The 20,589-nt window shown below is 43.7% G+C and overlaps 1 protein-coding gene across 4 annotated transcripts in view; it reads right to left on the bottom strand.

Annotated features, from left to right (window-relative positions):
* The window catches only part of SNX30 (sorting nexin family member 30), a 123,918-nt gene that overhangs the window by 69,865 nt on the left and 33,464 nt on the right, over positions 1-20,589 (bottom strand). For all 4 annotated transcript variants that reach the window (XR_004054000.1, XR_004053999.1, XM_010370442.2 and 1 more), the window contains exon 2: positions 3,135-3,326. Coding sequence is in view for 2 of the 4 variants with exons in the window: in XM_010370442.2 (XP_010368744.1) it covers positions 3,135-3,326 (192 nt within the window). In the remaining 2 variants the exon portion in view is untranslated. The remainder of the gene's footprint in view (positions 1-3,134; positions 3,327-20,589) is intronic.

The raw sequence follows: 20,589 nt of genomic DNA, 5'->3' as shown, positions 1-20,589 counted from the left end.
AAGACTGTGCGTGTGCACACGTACATAGACAAATCTTTACATGCAAACCTGGTGCAGAAAACAGGGTAGCAGCTGGACACAGTGGCTCACTTTTGTAATCCCAGCACTTTGGGAGGCCCAGGCAGGCAGATCACCTGACATCAGGAGTTCAAGACCAAGCTGGCCAACATAGTAAAACCTCATCTCTACTAAAAATACAAAAATTAGCCAGGCATGGTGGCACACACCTGTAGTCCCAGCTACTCAGGAGGCTGAGGCAGGAGAATCCACTTCATCCCAGAGGGCGGAGGTTGCAGTGAGCTGAGATCGTGCCACTGTACTCCAGCCTGGACGACAGAGGCAGACTCTGTCTCAAAAAAAAAAAAGAAAAAAGAAAAAGAAAAGAAAAGACAGAGTAGTAACATCAAAAAACTGGAGAAGGCTTAGATGTCCATAGAGAAAAGATATTATATAATTATTGTATAAATACTTAGGCAGAGGTTGAAAGAGTAAGCTAGACATGGTCATATAGAACACAGACAGGTCTTCAAAAATACTATAAAATGGAAGGGAACATTGGAAAGCAATATTACACCGAAATCTAAATTATATACATTCTAACTATACATGCGTGTGAATGCAAACGCAAAGAAAAACGACTAGAAGGACACGCAGCGAATTTTAGCCATGGTTGCTTTTGGCAAGAAGGACAAGCTAAGTAAGAAGGGCTGAGGGAGGCTCCCTGCTTCCACTCTGTATATGGCCTTCAGCATTGCTTCTTTTATTTTTTTACAAATATAAAATTTTCATCCAATAAGAGATGAAGAAACACAACTTGAGTATTTTATTCCCTGCTTGTCTTTCCAAAGAATTTTAAAAGGTACAGAACTTACAAAACTTTCAAAAATAATTTTTTTCTACAATGAAAAAGAAAAAAGACACAGTAAAAGACGAGAGACATGCTCATCAGAGCTCCTCTTAACGCCATCCATAAAGACACCATCTATTGAAAGTTCCAAAAATATCTGTAAATCATTCTTTGTTATGTGACTTGGTGGGGGGTGGGGTACCAAGAAATAGGATAGCTTCCTGACTAAACACTTTTTTTTTTTTTTTTTTGAGACGGAGTTTCGCTCTTGTTGCCGAGGCTGGAGTGCAATGGCACAATCTCGGCTCACCACAACCTCCGCCTCCCAGGTTCAAGCAATTCTCCTGCCTCAGCCTCCGGAGTAGCTGGGATTACAGGCATGTACCACCAAGCCCGGCTAATTTTGTATTTTTTTTTTTTTTTTAGTAGAGATGAGGTTTCTCCATGTTGTTCAGGCTGGTCTCGAACTCTTGACCTCAGGTGATCCACCTGCCTCGGCCTCCCAAAGTGCTGGGATTATAGGCGTGAGCCACTGCGCGTGGCTCACTTTTTATCCCAAAATATAAAGTGATAATATGAATTCTCTCCCTAGTAATGTCAATATTGTCATTCTTCCTCTAAATATGTGGCTTTCAACTGATGGGGGGGTGGGGTGGCAATCTTGTCCCCCAGGGAACATTTGGCAATGTCTGGAGACATTTTCGGTTGTCACATCTGGGGACCAAGGGAAGGACACTCCTGCCATCTCAAGGGTAGAGGACAGGGCTGCTGATAAACACTCTACAGGACAGCCCCCACAGCAAAGAACTCTTCAGTCCAAAGGGTTAATACTGCCAAGATTGGGAAACCTTGTTCCAAGACTAAAACTTTAATACTATTTTAAATATTCAAAAAATAATTTTCATAAGTAACAAATGACACATTAAAATTATTCTTTTATAAGTGGAACTATGTAAAGAGTATGGTTTTAAAAAATTAAAATATAGGCTGTATAGTCCTACAAATTCAAATTAGAATCCTGGTTACCAACTTTGTAACTTTGAGCAAGTTATTTGAACTTTCCACCTCCATTTCTTCATCTGAAAAACTGTAACTAAAGGATATGAGTTTTAAGACTGTTATGATTTTGGCTGGGCGCAGTGGCTCACGCCTGTAGTCCCAGCACTTTGGGAGGCCGAGGTGGGTGGATCAACTGAGGTCAGGAGTTCGAGACCAGCCCGGCCAATAAGGTGAAACCCCGTCTCTATTAAAAATACAAAAAGTAGCTGGGCATAGTGGCACACGCCTATAATCCCAGCTACTCAGGAGGCTGAGGCAAGAGAATTGCTTGAACCCCGGAGGTGGAAGCTGCAGTGAGCTGAGATCACATCACTGCACTCTGGCCTGGGCAACAGGGCAAGACTCTGTCTCAAAAAAAACAGAAAAAAAAAACACCAAAAAAACTGTTATGATCTTAAGTTATTTAATTAATCAACTAAATCTCAACACCTGCCCACTACCTATTTGACACATACCAGAAAGACAGCAAGTATTAGTTCCTGTCTTCCCATTATTCCTCCTCCTGCTACCGTCTATCCCGCCTAGGCCAAATTTTTTTTTTTTTTTTTTTTTTTTTTTTTTTTTTTTTTTTTTTTGAGATGGAATCTCGCTCTGTCTCCCAGGCTAGAGTGCAGTGGCCGGATCTCAGCTCACTGCAAGCTCCGCCTCCCGGGTTTACGCCATTCTCCTGCCTCAGCCTCCCGAGTAGCTGGGACTATAGGCGCCTGCAACCTCGCCCGGGTAGTTTTTTGTATTTTTTTAGTAGAGACGGGGTTTCACTGTGTTCGCCAGGATGGTCTCGATCTCCTGACCTCGTGATCTGCCCGTCTCGGCCTCCCAAAGTGCTGGGATTACAGGCTTGAGCCACTGCACCCGGCCCTAGGCCAAATTTTATTCATGGTCTCATCACAGTGATTTAGGTTGATATAATGATTCATAAATTTCAGAAGTAATATGATATTAACAAGTTAAACAGTATCATGGTAAAAAATAAGTGCAAGTATAGGGATTAAATGTTTATTTGAAAAATCTTAGTCATAATTTCTTCCTTATTCTAAGATTTAAAAAACTATTATATATAATCCTTTCATCTGAATTACATCTATTCCCTCAAAAAGCCACACCCACAAGTGTGATCAAGGTGAACAGGGTTGTACAAAGAGAGGGAGAGCAAAGGCAAAATTCACTGAGGTAGACCCCAATTCCCTGAGACTACTCAACACAGGCATTCTATAACACAGGGACCTACTTTGGTGGTGATCCTATAGGTGATGTAGGTCTCCATTGTACACACATGCTTCTTGGGATCATCGACTATAACGAAGAGATCTCTAGTCTCACCATCAATGTCATCATCAAGCTGAAGTCTGTTGAGAAGGGAAGATGAAGAAGCGGGACTTGAAGTACCTGCTGGAGTACCACCATTGGGCAAAATGAGATCCTAAAAGAAGAAAAGAGTACCTTAAAATTAAATGAAAACACATACAGGAGAATATCAGCAAAAGCAGCTGGTTTAGCCAAACCAATAAACACTTCTAAAATCCAAAAATAACTTTTGAAACACCTGAGCCTCTCCTTACTCAGTGGCTTCTTGAGTGAACGAATCTTTTACCACCAAGAGAAACAAACTATGGTACTGCTTTGAATCAATTTCATGCCAATTCATCTTTTAGGAGGTGCTGGAGAAACCAACATGAGCAAGTAGTTCAAGGGCAGAGAACATAATAGCCCCACCATCATCAAACCTCAACAAGGAAAGATCCCTATGAGTAGACTCTGTTTTTCCCACTTTCTCAAGACCGCCACGTGGGCCCAGGTAAACGTTAAGAAACCCTGCTGGGCGCAGTGCCTCACACCTGTAATTCCAGCACTTTGGGAAGGCCGAGGCAGGTGGATCACTTGAGGTCAGGGTTCAAGACCAGCCTGGCCAACATGGTGAAATCCTGTCTCTACTAAAAAAAAAAAAAAAAAAAAATACAAACCCCATCTCTACTAAAAATACAAAAAATTAGCCAGGCATGGTGGCAGGCGCCTGTAGTCCCAGCTACTTGGGAGGCTGAGGTAGGAGAATGGCATGAACCAGGGAGGTGGAGCTTGCAGTGAGCCGAGATCGCACCACCGCACTCCAGTCTGGACGACAGAGCAAGACTCCGTCTCAAAAAAAAAAAAAAAAATACAAATATTAGCTAGGCATAGTGGCATGAGCCTGTAATCCCAACTACTCGGGGGGCTGAAGCAGGAGAATTGCTAGAACCTGGGAGGCAGAGGTTGCAGTGAGCCGGGATCACACCACCGCACTCCAGCCTGGGCAACAGAGCAAGACTCCATCTCAAAAAAAAGAAAAGAGAGAGCAAGCACCTATAGATGTAAAGAAACTTAAGAGATCAACCAATTCCATTAAAACAAGATACAAAAAGATAAAGATTTTGAGATATTTAGGGAAATCTGAATATCGATATTAAGGAATCACTGGGTATATCAATGGAAGTATGATTTTACAAAATTTTCATCTTTTAAAATTATATACTAAAATATTTATGAATGAAATAAAATGGCATTTGCTTCAAAATAATTAAGGATGAGTAGGTGGGGATATAAATGATACAAGATGCCCAAGTTGATCACCGTTGAAGCTGGTACTTGCAAGTTCATTATACAATTCTCCTCCCTTTTCTATATGCTTAAAATTTTCCACAATGTTTTTAAAAGACAGTAGTGGGTAGGAGGGTGGTCAGTGGGGCAAATGCCAGGAAAGGAAGGGAAGGATAGGTTTTTAAAATTACAAACCTCACTCTTTAGGTCTTAGGAAGAAGCCAATTAATAAATTATGTCCCTACAATATTAAAAAAATGGCTGTGAAACTGACAAGGCCTAGTTAGTTATCTTGTTTAGTTTGAAGGTTTGGTAACAGAACAGAGCCCTGCCTAGCAGCAGATGTCAAGGCCTCTGAATGTCACCTTGGAATAACTGGGAGACAGAGACTAAAGAATATGGCAAGAAAGTGACATGACATCTTGGGAAGAGCCTTGGTGACCTGTGGGCCATCAGATCACAGGGTGAGGAGCAGAGGGTGCTTTCCTCATATTCTCTCCTCTTGGAGCTCTGCACATGAGTTATGACCTAGCCACCGTGTAAGAGAACGTACAGGAAATTAGAGGTTAACCTAGCAGTCACATCCATGAGCTGTAGCTGATGATGGGACATCTGGGAAGAGCAATGGGACACGGCAGAGGGAAGAAGCATGGCCTGGAGTCAAGGGCGATATCACCCAACTTGGGGGGTAATGGAAAGTACACAGAAAAGGCACCTTCAACTCCCATTTCCACTGACCACAGATCATTTAATCACATACTTATGTAATATCAAAAAAACTGTAATTACTAAAAGGGTACCATTTTCACAGAAGGTACTCATGGCAATAGACCTACCCCCTCCACTTCTCTACTGCTATGCTTCTGACTACAGGACAGATGGACAAGCTCATCAGCTGGGACGTCACACCTTCAGCAGCCCCTCTCAGTGTGGACATGACTGCAGAGAGAACTACAGCAGCAGCCACTGATGGGACTGCTTTTGCAAGGTACTGGTACCACAGGACACACGGTGTCCACACCCCAGTGTCTGGGGATTTGTACGGTGACAATGTCTTCTCCGGAACTCCAGGATAAACATCATGTCTTGGTCATTTCAGTTACCATTTAAACACTGACCTCAGGCAGGATGCCATGCTAGGCCTCACAGGGGCCCTCCTTTACATTTTATCAACACTAGCACATCAGGCCTCAGAACAGCTCTGTCAGTGGATAGACACTGCACAAAAGAAAAGAATTCATGGCCGGGTGCAGTGACTCACGCCTGTAATCCCAGCACTTTGGGAGGCTGAGGTCAGGAGATAGAGACCATCCTGGCTAACTCGGTGAAACCCCGTCTCTACTAAAAAATACAAAAAATTAGCCGGGCGAGGTGGCAGGCGCCTGTAGTCCCAGGGCCACTGCACTCCAGCCTGGGCGACAGAGCGAGACTCCGTCTCGAAAAAAAAAAAAAGAAAAGAAAAGAATTCACAATCTTAAGGCAGAGATGCCAAAATCAGCTCAGACAGTGGTTTCCCACAATCCGGCCTGGCCTGATCTCAGCAGCCTCCTTTCTTACCACCGCCTTCCACATCCAAGGGACCAGTTCCCAGGAACCACCCAGCGGTTTCATGCCCCTTATCTTTGCTGGAAAAGTCCCCCATCTGTTGTACATAGCAATCTCCAAATATCTTCCAGAAATCTGCTTGAATCCCCTCTCCTTTAACACTTTCCTTGACCCACTCCCTGGTAGAATTACTCACACCCTTCTCAATACTTTGAAGACATCTCCACCGAAGCATTTTGTAGTTTTCATCATTTATTTATATATCAGACTTATCCACAAACACTGTGAGTCCCCAGTGACTGCAACTGTGCCTTGCTCATCATGTGTGTGCGTGCATGTGTGTGATTATCTGTCTCCCCAGGTCGGGTAGTGACTTCAAGCCAACTCCCCTAACATTTGCCCTAGGAACCTCAGCCAATAACCTTCCAGGAACAGCTCACATAAAGATCTGAAATGTCTTGGCCAGACAGTATGAAGCTAGTTCTCGAACCAGTTGTTGGGGGTGAGGGAGGGGAGAGTCAATCAATCAGATCTTGTCGCATACTCCAGATTCTTACCTCCTAGGACTACGCAACCATGGGAAACCCCCCAGTCCTCATCCCAGGGTATTCCTTGGAATGTTACGTGAGACATGAGAATAGCAGACAGGCTACTGGGGTCTGTCATCTCCTAAGCAGTGACACTGCCACCTTAGATGGAGATGACACAGCCATACACAGTGCTTCCCAGTCTCACTTCACCATACCCCATGACAGCCTCGTGAGGTTAGCAATACAGGTATCATCTCTGTTGACATGGAAGCAGACTCAAAAAAGTTAAGTAACTCGCCCAGATGTACAGACACTGGCATCTGATATGCCAAAGGTTGAACCCAGGTGTCTGGTTCTTAGGCCAGGGTTTCTTCCCACGCTGAATCCCTTTTGTGTGTCTTTTTCCATCCCTAAGCTGTCTCTCATGTCTATTCTCTGGCCATAAATCCTTTAAGTAAATATGAAGCTTCTAGGGTTTTTGTTGTTGTTGTTTCAAGGCAGAGTCTTGCTCTGTCGCCCAGGCTAGAGTGCAGTGGTACGATCTTGGCTCAGCGCAACCTCTGCTTTCTGGGTTCAAGCGATTCTCCTGCCTCAGCCTCCCAAGTAGCTGGGACTACAGGCGTGCACCACCACACCCGGCTAATTTTTGTATTTTTAGTAGAGACAGGGTTTCACCATATTGGCCAGGCTGGTCTTGAACTTCTGACCTCGTGATACACCTGTGTCGGCCTTCCAAAGGGCTGGGATTATAGGCGTGAGCCACCGTGCCGGACCGAAGCTTCTGTTTTTAAAGTCAGTCAGGGAAAGTTAACTTTTTCTTCCTTAGGGTCTTCATACAAGTTTATCCCAAAATGACTCCCTTCAAGATAGGGTCCCCATGAGCAATGAATGTGGAGGGAAAGCATGTGCATCTCAGGAGGCCTGGGCAGAGGGTGAGGCGAACTGAATGACAGAGGCTGCTTCTCCATCAGCATCCTCCAGCAGTGTGGTTTGCGACACAGAGATTTGAGCTCAAGAGCAGGTATTGGGTGGTGGCAGCACCTTTACGACCAACTTTTATCACCATTATGACCAACAGTTCCCTCCAGGAGAGGGAATTCCTTGGCTCAACACAAAAGCCTCCTGCTTTGTTTTTGCCACCCCATAGTCTGTTCTCCATGCTGTAGCCAGAGTTCTCCTTTAAAAATTTAAATCAGGCCAAGCGTGGTGGCTTATGCCTGTTATCCCAGCACTTTGGGAGAATGAGGCAGTGGGAGGATCACTTGAGCCCAGGAGTTAGAGACCAGCCTGAGAAACATGAAGAGACCTTGTCTCTACAAAAATTTTAAAAATTAGTCAGGCATGGTGGCACTCGCTGGTGGTCCCGGATACTTGGGAGGCTGAGGCGGAAGGATCTCTTGAGCCCGGGAGACTGAGGCTGCAATGAGCTGTGACCGTGCCACTATACTCCTGCTTGGGCAACACAACAAGACCCTGTCTCTAAAAAAAATAATAATCATAAATCAAAACACATCACTCCCCTACTCAAAAGTCCCAAAGATTTCCCCTGACATTCAGAAGAAAATCGAAACTCCCTCCCATAATCTGCAAGAGCCAAAAGTGACCTGGCCCTTACCCTGTTCTCTGACCTCACCACCAACACTCTCCCCAGCTCTAGAAACAACAGTCTTCCATAACTGGCCCACGCACTGTGCCGGCTCATTCTGACATCAGGACCTTTGCACTTGCTGCTCCCTCTACCTGGAGCACTCTTCTCCCTCCAGATCCCCCCCATGGCTGGCTTCTCTCCTCAGACAGGTTTCTCCTCAAATGACACCTACTCAGAGACACCCCCTCAGCTCATAAAATCTAAAATAACTCTACATCCCTCCACCTCTCTCTAGCCCCTTCTCTGGCTTTATTTTCTTTACAGGACTTATCACTGTTTGAAAATGTATTATATATTTTTGACTGACTGATTCCCCACTAGTCTACAAATTCCCTAAGAGCAGAGACCATGCTACGCCGGCCCATGGTAGGTTCTCAGTATTTCATGAATGAATGAATCTTAGAAATGACCAAATTCAATCCCTTGCCTATCAAAAGTACTCAATAAATGTCTGTGGAATGACAAGCAACTGAGGCTAACCTGAGCCAGAATGCCCAGTTCTGAATCCCAGTACCACTAATTAGTAGCAGTGCAACTTAAGCAAGCTTCTTAATCTCTCTAAGCCCCCATTGTCCTCATTTATAAAATAGGTGTAGTGAGATTGAGTTAGTTAGTATATGGAAGCAGCTGGAATAGTGTCTGGTACATGGTGGGTGCTACATCACTATTCACTCTCTCTCTCACTCACACACACACACACACGTACTTCTAAGTATTCTTGCATCCTTTTATAAACTGTGAGGCTGGGTTCATAGCAGACACACAATAAATGCTGCTACAAATTAAAATTGCATTGAGACCCACAGTTGGGGCCCCAAATATATTTTCTTAATGATTTTACTATAACAAAGGATATCCAGAATAGCCTTTGTGAAGAGTTACAACTACATAGTTGATTAATAATGAAAACTCCCCATTGTAGCAAAATACCAATTTTCTCTACATAGGTTTCCATTATAAGAGCATTTCTTCCTCCTTCCCCCTTTTACTTTACCCTAGGAAGACAGATGCAGAGTGAGGTTGCCTTACAAACTCCTCTGTTTCAAAGAATTTCAATTTTAAGATACACCATTATGGTCAGCCAGCCACAAGACAGAATATTAAATTAACATAAATCACTGGTAAAATTTTATATTACATTGAACATATGATTTATGAAAAGAGAGTGGTATATACTAGCAGCCAATATAGTTTTAATAAAAACAAGTCATGCTAGAACAATCTAATTTCTCTTTTTTATTCTATTGGAGGAATGTGGGCAAGTGAATGATCTAGTCTCAGAGGAGCCTGACAAAGCCTGTCAAGGTGTCTTTACATTAAGGATAAAATGATGGCTCTTCTGAATACACAGACTGTATGTTACTTGTCTTAATTTACCTCCCTCGTGCCAGGTACAGGGCAGATGCTTAAAGAATGAACGTGTCGGCCGGGCGCGGTGGCTCAAGCCTGTAATCCCAGCACTTTGGGAGGCCGAGGCGGGCGGATCACAAGGTCAGGAGATCGAGACCATCCTGGCTAACACGGTGAAACCCCGTCTCTACTAAAAAATACAAAAAACTAGCCGGGCGAGGTGGCGGGTGCCTGTAGTCCCAGCTACTCGGGAGGCTGAGGCAGGAGAATGGCATGAACCCGGGAGGCGGAGCTTGCAGTGAGCTGAGATCCGGCCACTGCACTCCAGCTTGGGCAACAGAGCAAGACTCTGTCTCAAAAAAAAAAAAAAAAGGAATGAACGTGTCGGCCACGCATGGTGGCTCATACCTGTAATCCCAGCACTTTGGGAGGCCGAGGCGGGTGGATCACGAGGTCAGGAGTTCAAGACCAGCCTGACCAACATGGTGAAACCCCATCTCTACTAAAAACACAAAAACTAGCCAGGGGTGGTGGCGCACGCCTGTAATCCCAGCTACTCAGGAGGCTGAGGCACGAGAACTGCTTGAACCTGGGAGGTGGAGGTTTGCAGTAAGCCGAGATTGCACCACCGCACTCCAGCCTGGGTGACAAGAGCAAGACTCCATCTCAAAAAAAAAAAAAAAAAAAAAAAAAAAAAAAAAAAAAAGAATGAATATATTCTATACAAACTGAATATTCTTGATTGTTGATTTTGTTGTAAAATTAAAGCTAAGCCCACTTTCGAGAATAAACTCAAAGGGACAATCTCAAAAATGTTCTATTCAAAGATGTTCATGATACAAAGAACACAGAGTGAAACCTAGAAAAATCCCAAAGGCTCAATAACCAGGAAGCGATCATGTTTGTATGTGTAATGTGACACACTCGTTTAAAAAATTACAAAGCCAGACCTCTAGATAAACTCAGTGAGTTGAACACAAGCCTCTGCTTTCTCCCTTTTTCCACCCTCCAGATACTAATTTAACCTAGAGAATGAAAGAAAAAAAAAATAAACAGTGGAGGTAAAAAGAACAAGAAAAACAGTGACTGGAGACACGTCAATACTGGAAACAAGGAAAGGGTGCCATCCAAATGCCAAAGGTTTCAAAGGTTGTCTGTCTACTGGCTCCACCTGGGCCACAACTGAAAAAAGAACTAAGAGGAATCTAATCTATGTCACTGAAGTTACTTCAGGTTATTGAGGTTACCTAATAAGTGGAAAATGTTCTTGAACCCCCTTTACACGCACCCTAATTTGAAAGTGTGATTGTCAGTGGAGAGTAGAGGACATGGAAGGTTCGGCAGTGGGGCAAACCAGGACCACCAAGGTGTTGGCTGCTGTGACTGTGACCAAGGGGATGCCAAGCACAGACAAATACACCAAGTGTGGGCCACCAGCAGAGGGCACCCTGCCCACATGGCCTTCTCCCCCCCATGATGGGTAGAGATGGAAGCAGCAGCTCATAGGAACATGAAGGCATCTGGGTTGGCTGCCCTGGGGTGTGTCCAACAAGCCCAAAGCAGGCCAGACTGCAAATGCTGGGGGCACTGGGCTCTACTGAGATGTGGGGAGCAGCTAAAACACAGAGAAAGCCAGGCTTCTTTCCCATCTGACAGATAATGAGGAATCTATGGATCTAAGACAATGCTAACAACATCAAGTAGAAACACAGGGGATCCAATAATTCACTTGTTCTGATGGGGGCAAATAGCAGGCCTGATTTATAACCTCATCAGAGGCAAGTAAACCATAAAACAAGACAAAATAGCATTAGCTCATCACTCAGACCCAAGAAAACCGAAACACAAAAAAGCAAGAGTCCTCAATAACAGATAAACATGCATTTGACAAAGATGAAGTCCATAAAACAGAACCCTTTAGGCCAGACTTACTCTGTGGTCCCACTAAAAGAAAAAAAAAAAAAAAGCCTAAAGAAAGTGGAAAGAGAATTTAAAAATGAAAGCATAAATTAAAACAGAAAAGAACAAAAGTTATAAACAAAAGCAAAATTTAATTCTTCTAAAAGATGAATCAGATAAACTAAAACTTAGGAAATCTGACCAATATAGAAAGAGGAAAATGGCCCAGGTGTAGTGGCCTCACACCTATAATCCCAGCACTTCGGGAGACCAAGGCAGGTGGACTGCTTGAGCCCAGGAGCTCACGACCAGCCCGGGCAGCATGGTGAAACCCTGTCTCTAGTAAAAATACAAAAAGTTAGCCAGGTGTGGTGGCTCAAGCCTGTAGTCACAGCTACTCAGGAGGCTGAGGCATGAGACTTGCTTGAACCAAGGAGGCGGAGGATGCAGTGAGCAGAGATTGCACCATTCCACTCCAGCCTGGGCAACAGAGTGAGATGCTGTCTCAATAGAAAATAAAAAAAGAGGAAAATGGAAAAAGGGAACAGACAACAACTATTTAGAAGTTGCGTCTATGTATGACTGTAAATTAAAATGTTGTGCTATGAATAACTATGCAAACAAAGTTGGACATCTATATGAGCTAGCTGGCTTTCTAGGAAAAATTATGCGATCAAAGTGAAATTAAATAGAGGTAAAAAACCTAAACAGATAAATAACCACAAAACTGTTGTCACAGAGCATCCACTAAGAGGTAAGCTGGGTCCCAAGTGTTTTACAGTGAGCATTCATGAACCTTCAAAGAATGAGTCCTACTTTATTCAAATATTCTAAGACACAATTTTAAAATGGAGAAACCTTTCAAATCATTTCATGATGACTATCTATATCTGGTATCAAAATATGAGGACAAAAAAGAAAACTGAGTACAAGTATAAACATCACTAATAAAGTAACAGCTAATAGTAAACTAAAAGAATCTTTGGGAAAAAAAACATATACCAGGATCAAGTCAAATGTATTCCAGGAAAGCAAGAATGATTTAACATTAGGAAATTTATCAATACAATTTATTATATTAACTGATTCTATATATAACCATTGTTGAAGATACTTATGTGCAAAACTACCAAAAATACTTACTGGTATCACTCGTATCAGCCATTCCATTTAAATCTCTAAGTAAAATTAAGAAGTAAAAACAAAGTTCCCAGCCGGGTGCAGTGGCTCACGCCTGTAATCCCAGTACTTTGAGAGGCCAAGGCGGGTGGATCACGAGGTCAAAGATTGAAACCATCCTGGCCAACATGCTGAAACCCCATCTCCAGTAAAAACACAAAAATTAGCTGGGCATAGTGGCGCGCACCTGTAGTCTCAGCTACTTGGGAGGCTGAGGCAGGAGAATCGCTTGAACCCAGGAAGCGGAGGTCGCAGTGAGCAGTGCAATTGAGCCACTGCACTGCAGCCTGGCAACAGAGCAAGGCTTCAGCTCAAAAAAAAAAAAGTTCCTAAATATGTTTAAAAATATCTATCAGAAAACATCAGCAATTAATCTTGAAGACATTACTAAGTGAACGAAGCCAGATGAGAAAAGCCATATGCTACATAATTCCATTTATATGAAATGTCAAAACAGGCAAAATCCTGAGAGACAGACAGCAGACTTGGTTGCCAGGGGCTCAGGGGCTACAGGTAGGGGGAACAGGGAGAGTCAGCTTAATAAAGACCAAATTTCTTTTTGGGGTGACAAAATACTCTAAAATTAGATAGCGATGATGGCTGCACAACCTTGTGAATATATACTCACAATTATATACTTTAAAATGGTGAATTTCATGCTCTGTAAATTATCTCCAATAACAATAAAACCGTCAAAAATGTAGTGGACATATTTTAAAAATGAATAAACCTTTTAAATCACAAAGGCAGGTCCACTACATTCAGATATAAAGTATTTGCCATAATTCAAAACCATTCTGGAAAGTCTAGGTACTGCAATAATATAGCGAAGAATACTTGAACTCATACAGTGATCTGCCACATCACTTCATGGCAATAGGTCAGGCTCCTCTCAAATTATCTAAAATTTTTAATACACATAATAGGGAGAAAATGTGTTTAAAGCATTTTTAAATGGTAAACTTGAACTGCTATATTTACCAAGTGTTCTGGGAAAGAAGTGGTAGATTGCATTCGTGTTCACAATTATGATCTTCCCTTCCTTTAAAAGGATCATATATTCTTCTTATTGCCAAGTGACTTCCCACAGGAAGACAACTCCCCACCACACTGACTTCGGCCTTGGACGCGTGACTTGCTCTGGCCACCGGTACATGAATGTACATCGGATCAGAGCAGATCCTTTAAGAGTCAAGGCATGCTTCCACCAGCTCCCTTGCTCCTCGACTTTGAAAGCAGTGTCCCCCAAACAGGGACTGCTCCTTTGGAAGGGGAAGACTTGCAGGAGAGGGCCAGAGAAGCTGATTCACAGCCACTGACACACAACATGACCTAGAAATTCATGTTTGTTGCACACCTTTGCATTTTTGGAGTTACTACCACAGCAAAGCTGACTAGTACATATAATCATTAAAATGTCTGCATAATTTTTAACAATCTAGATAGGACACAATGATATAAAAAGTAGGGAATACTAAGACATAGAGATTTCTCTTTTGTTTTTTTTTTTTTTTTTTTGGAGAGTTATTCAAATGTATCTTAACTATTAACAGTATGTCTCAAATTCTGCGCTGCTACTTGCTTATTAGTAGGAAGTTCAGTTTTCCTTGCCACACAGCCCAGGAATTCCCATTTCAAATATTCTCCAAAAACTCCAAGGTTGCTTGTACAAGTATCTCCAAGTGCCCAAGGCCCACTGCCTATGGTTTCTAAGTTAGTATCCCCCTGAACAGTTTTACGTGTTTCTACTTTGGATTCAGGACCATTTCTTATAAAGCAAGACTTTTTCTTTAGACATGGTTTAAGAGATCACCTGTTTCAAAGTTTTGTTGCTAAAGTTCTTCAGAAACCGAAAATGTTTTTCATAGGTTTTCTATTAGAAAACCTGCCCTTCAAGCAAATCCCACCCATTGGCCTGATGCAAAAGAATACCTCTTAACAAGATCATAAAGTCAAAATTAAAGAGCCCAAGTCCACATTCCTTGGCAAAGTTGCCAGTGTCTGTTAACAGATTTTTCTAAGAATCTCCAGACTAACATTCACTTCTCCAGACATTCTTATGATTCTTAGGAGCCAAGATTTTCCCCAACTCTCAGCTGCGTTTATTATATATGATTCCTGTTCATTCCTTCTAAGGAAGATCCAGTATTTCAAGCACATACTAAACACCAAATACACAAAGCCAAAGTCCCAATGCAGTGCTACCAAACAAAACAGGATATAGCATCTAGATAACTTTAGTTGGGGATATGGACACGAGACCTCTAACTCTGATGCAATGCAATATTGGTTATGAACAGAGCTCCATGAATTGATGGGGGCAACTTGAGAAGAGTAAGCAGACTTGCCAAATGGAAAAACAAGGCTGGGGGAGACCTTGGCCAGGACATTCCAGGCTGAGAAATCCCCAACAATCAAGGATGAGAGGCATTTCCGAGAGCCTGTTCCTAACAATAACTAAGATCCCCAACACAAAAATTCTGCCTCTGCTGGTGGTCAAGGATATGCATGCCACCTGGAGGACTCAACAGTCCAAGCAGATAGCTTCCTACAAAGACAGAATTCACCTTCCCAGAGGGCACAGACACAACACAACTCGACCTAAAATCCTGCTCTCGGGGCCAGGTGCAGCGGCACACTCATGGAATCCCAACATTTTGGGAAGCCAAGGCAGGAGGATTGCTTGAGCCCAGGAGTTTGATACCAGCCTAGGCAATACAGTGAAACTCTATTGCTACAAAAAATACACAAATCAGCTGGGCATGGTGGCGCATGCCTGTGGTCCCATCTACTGGGGAGTGTGAGGTGGGAGGATCACCTAAAAGCCCAGGAGGTTGAGGTTGTGGTAAGCCGAGATCATGCCACTGCACTCCAGCCTGAGTCACAGAGCAAGACCCTGCCTCAAGAAAGAAAAAAAAAAATCCTGCAATACCCTGCTCCCTTTTCTGCCCACTTTGACCCTCATTCTCAGGATCTCGCCAACTGAAAATTTATAAAGCTAAGGAAGGTATTCCTCCACTGAAACTTCTGCACCAAAATCACACAAGGGTCTCGGGTGTAGAACCACCCCCAGAGATCATCCAGGTTGTCTCTATTACACATAAGGAAAAGTCTTATACGTAACAGGCATGCGGTCCCTCGAGCGGTGTGTGAGGAGCCCAGGTAGGGCTGTGCTACACCACAATCCAGGCATTCCTCTTAGGTAGGAAGAAGATGCCTAGAATGACCCCTTCATAAACAACAGTCCCTTTCCTACCCTTCGCCCAATTCCTCTTAACTGTACCATCTGTTTATCTTACAAAGTCTGGTTCTCATCGACATGTTTCTGTGCTACCATCTGACATGGTACTACACACGTGGAGTGCACTCAGCATGTGACCTAACAAGTCAGGTGCCTAAGGAAAGTCCAAGAAAAGGGCATTTAGGGTTTTCAGAACAAAGGCCAGGAGGAAACAATATATCATACAGAGCTGAGTATGTGCTTGTTGATTAATCATCACCCCAGCCCAAATCTTCTCAAGGACAAAAAAAAAAAAAAAAAAAAAAACACTCAAGTGAGGAACAGGGCAGGACTCAACTCCCAAGAGCAGGTGCCAAGTGGTCACTGTTAACCCACTCTTACAGCCCACACTTCTCAGATGTGCTGCAAAAGCCTTGTACTTCTAGCAAGACTAAAAGTGTCTTTGCCTTGGGTGGATCCCCCGAGTTCAGGAGTTTGAGACCAGCCTGATTAATATGGTGAAACCCTGTTTCTACTAAACATACAAAAAAAAAAAAAAACAAATTAACCAGGCGTGGTGGCACGTGTCTGTGGTCCCAGCTACTCAGGAGGCTGAGACAGAAGAATTGCTTGAATGCGGGAGGCAGAGGTTGCAGCGAGCCAAGATCGCGCCACTGCACTCTACCCTGGGCAACAGAGGGAGACTCCGTCTTTAAAAAAAAAAACAAAACAAAAAACAAACCATCCTTGACTCAAAAATTACCGAAAATTCACCATTCCTCTACAGTAGGGACTGTCTCTCTGAAACCCACAGGCACCCTGGGGGCCAAAAATTATGCACCAACATTTGCATGTGCACATGCAAATGTCAATCTTCTTGGGAGCTTAGATGTTACATCTAAGCTTCTTGGGAGAGAACCTATAATTATTAGAACCTCAAAAATACCCAGGGAGGGAAAAAAAATCACTTCAGATTCTAAACTGTCTCTCTAAACTAAAAAGAGGAAACAGAAACACATTTTGACCTCCTGGAGCAACCCAAATTCAAACTGCCCTCTAGTACAGTACTTCCACATTTAATGATTTGTGACACCCACACCCTACATATAAGGCTGGGTGCTGTCCTTAAACCCTCAACCCAAACCTAAAATGAACACAAGAGGATGTGCTAAATGAGAAAGAAACGTGTAACTACATTCAAATAGGTCAGACTTCCTTCCACAGTGTTTTCACTTCATTTTTTTCTCCCCATACAGAACAGGTTCTCCCTGCACGGTACTAGTTTTGTGGCACTCAACAATGTTGTATTGATTCAGATCTGCATCTCACCACAAAGCAGCTGGAAGAGATGTTTTTCTGTGGAACTTTTCAAGGCCTGAGACACAGTTTCCCCACAGCATCTTTTTAGAATCCTGAAGTGTGCCCGCCTACAACCCAAAAGTACAGATGGCCTTCCAGGCTGGAGCTCCACCTGACTGGCTACCTGGTCGCCCCAGATGGAATTCCCACATTCCCACTGACATGACTCAGACCGAATGTGGGTGATTTCTATTCCCATGGTTAGTGTACTCACTGGAAAAGAAAAAGGCCCTGAACCAAGAGTCTGATCATAGTCAAAACATTAAAGAATAAGAGAAAAAGGGTATTCTAAACCAAAATGGCTCAAAGGAGTTTCACACCTAAGTAACCAGACAAGGACAGGTAAGGAAAGTTAAAAAAACAAAAAACAAAAACAAAAAAACAAAAAAAAAACAGGCAAAAGGGGCAAGGTGTGGTATCTCACACCTGTAATCCTAGCACTATGGGAGGCCAAGGCGGGTGGATTGCTTGAGCCGGCAAGTTCGAGATGAGCCTGGGCAACATGGTGGAACCCCATCTCAAAAGTTTAAAAAAAAAAATGTCAAGGAGAGACATAAAAGAAAAGGGCCTTAAATTTAATACTGGTCAGGCCGGGCGCGGTGGCTCAAGCCTGTAATCCCAGCACTTTGGGAGGCCGAGACGGGCGGATCACGAGGTCAGGAGATCGAGACCATCCTGGCTAACATGGCGAAACCCCGTCTCTACTAAAAATACAAAAAATTAGCCGGGCGAGGTGGCGGGCGCCTGTGGTCCCAGCTACTCAGGAGGCTGAGGCGGGAGAATGGCGTGAACCCGGGAGGTGGAGCTTACAGTGAGCTGAGATCTGGCCACTGCACTCCAGCCTGGGCGACAGAGCAAGACTCCGTCTCAAAAAAAAAAAAAAAAAAAAAAAAATTTAATACTGGTCATGGTCTTGCCCTCTTACATGGGCATTCTGAGTTCAGAGACAGAAATGAGTTCTGCAAACAAGGGCCATGCACTACTAGGAGAGGGACAGACACAGATGAAGGAAGAAAGTGAAGGAATGAATGAGGGAAAAAAAACTCTTACAGCCTTACTTAGCTGTCAACTATGAGGTGTAAAATGAAGTCAGAAAAGAGACAAGAGGCCAGGCAGGGTGGCTTAGGCCCATAATCCCAGCACTTTGGGAGGCCACGGCGGGCAGATCACTTGAGTCCAGGAGTTCGAGACCAGCCTGGGCAATACAACAAAACCCCGTCTCTACGAAAAAATACAAAAGATTAACAGAGTGTGGTGGTGCATGGCTACCGTCCCAGCTACTCAGGAGGCTGAGGTGGGAGGATCACCTAAACCCAGGAGGTCAAGGCTGTGGTGAGCCAAGATGGTGCCACTGCATTCCAGCCTGGGTGACAGGGTGAGACCTTGTCTCCAAACAAAAAAAAAAAAAAAAAAACAAAAAAACAGGAGACAGCTCCTGCATGTTAGTACAGCAGCAACTACAGGGTATCCATCTGTATGGAGAGGCTTGGGGGCTTATCTTGAAGCCAATACACAAGAGATCAATAAGCTGTAAGGATTTCTAAAGATGCTTTTCTTTCCACTTCACATACAATATAGAAAACCATCAGAGGAAGAATATTATTATTTAGTTAAGGTTACTGTGGAAGAGGGTGCTGATAGATTAAGGGAGAGGTGGCTTTCCTCAAAGCTTCTCCTAAGCATAGCTGTTGCTAGGCAAAATTTAGTTAAAAATGACATTCCTAGGCTGGCAAGTAATCCTAGCACTTTGGGAGGCCAAGGTGGGAGGACTGCTTGAGCCCAGGAGTTCAAGATCAACAACCTACGCAAAATCCTGTCTCTACAAAAAAATTAAAAACTCAGCCAGGCATGTTCAGGCGTGGTGGCTCATGCCTGTAATCCCAGCACTTTGGTAGGCTGAGGCAGGCAGATCACTTGAGGCCAGGAGTTTGATACCAGCCAGGCCAAGATGGCAAAACCCCATCTCTACAAAAAATACAAAAATTAGCTGGGCGTGGTGGCAAATGCCTGTAATCCCAGCTACTCAGGAGGCTGAGGCATGAGAATCGCCTGAACCAGGGAGACAGAGGTTGCAGTGAGCCGAGATTATGCCACAGCCTGGGTGACAGAGCAAGATTCCATCTCCAAAAAAAAAAAAAAAAAAAAAACTTAGCCAGACATGGTAGTACACACCTGTAGTCCCAGCTACTCAGGAGGATGAGGTGGGAGGATCGCTTAAGCCCAGGAGGTCGAGGCTGCAGGGAGCTGTGATCACATTACCGTACTCCACCCTGGGTGACAGAGTGAAGTCATGTGTCCAAAAAAAAAAATTACATTCCTAAATTATATATACAGTTAAATGTGTTGTAAGCAACTTTCTTCAAGTAATGAAATAATTATGTTTCTATGAGATGGCAGAAAGAGTGGGACAAAATAATCACTCCCTATTTATTCTATAGACCAAAACATAGATGTTTTCTAACACACAGGAGTTTTAAGCAGCCTAATTAACATGGTGCTATACTCCCCCAAACCACGTATTAGAAGATATGGAAAGCAAAATCTATTTGCTCATGTATTCTTCCAAACACTTAGCAAGCTCCCACGGACTGCTAGGTGTTATTCTAGACGTGGAGGAAAGGGAGCCAATAAGGAATTTACTTGAGGAATCTGGTTTAGGTGACCTGCGTACTAGAGCTCAGAAGAAAGCCAGAATAATTCTGTTCTCTGAGGAAGGCTTCAGAGAGGGAGGTGTGACCTGGGCTGGGCAGGACGGCAGAAGACCTGGGTTTAAATTCTAGTTCTCCTACCCGCTATGAGGTCATAAGAAAACCACTTAAACCTACTGACGTTCACTGGAAAACAGCAAAACCCAGCCCGGGCTAGGTTGCATGGAGATTATCAGGAATGTGTGTGAAAGTCCTCTATAAACTCTGAGGAGCTGCTCAATGGAAGAGAAAGGCGTTCCTGGCACGGAACACCACATAAGCAAAATCGCCAAGGGGTGAAGTGCAGAAGGCAAAAAAGAAGGCATGGGCAGGGGACCAGTCATCCTGAATGGACATGAGCTGCTCCAGGGGAAGCAGCAGGAAATAAGGCCTGGAAAGTGGATTAGCTCCAGAATCCGAGGGAATCTTAAATAGCAGGCTTAACAATCTGAGGTGCACCCCACAGGTAACAGCTAAGCTGTTAAGCAGAAAGCGGCAATCATGAACACATTTTACAAAAAGACTTCAGAAAAAAAGCATGCAGAAAAAATAAAGAGGGAAACACAGGAGACACGAGACGGAGCGGTTGGGGAGCCGCTAACTGTCCAGGTACCCCTCTCCCAGAAGTACCTAACCTAGGGGGTAGGTGCCAGGAGAGGCAAGGGCAGATGAGAGGTGTTGTCAACACCAAGGTC

Source organism: Rhinopithecus roxellana, chromosome 16 (assembly GCF_007565055.1).
Source record: "Rhinopithecus roxellana isolate Shanxi Qingling chromosome 16, ASM756505v1, whole genome shotgun sequence".
NCBI lineage: Eukaryota > Metazoa > Chordata > Mammalia > Primates > Cercopithecidae > Rhinopithecus > Rhinopithecus roxellana.
Note: the sequence above shows the minus strand (reverse complement) of the source record. Positions and strands in the feature narration are given on the sequence as shown.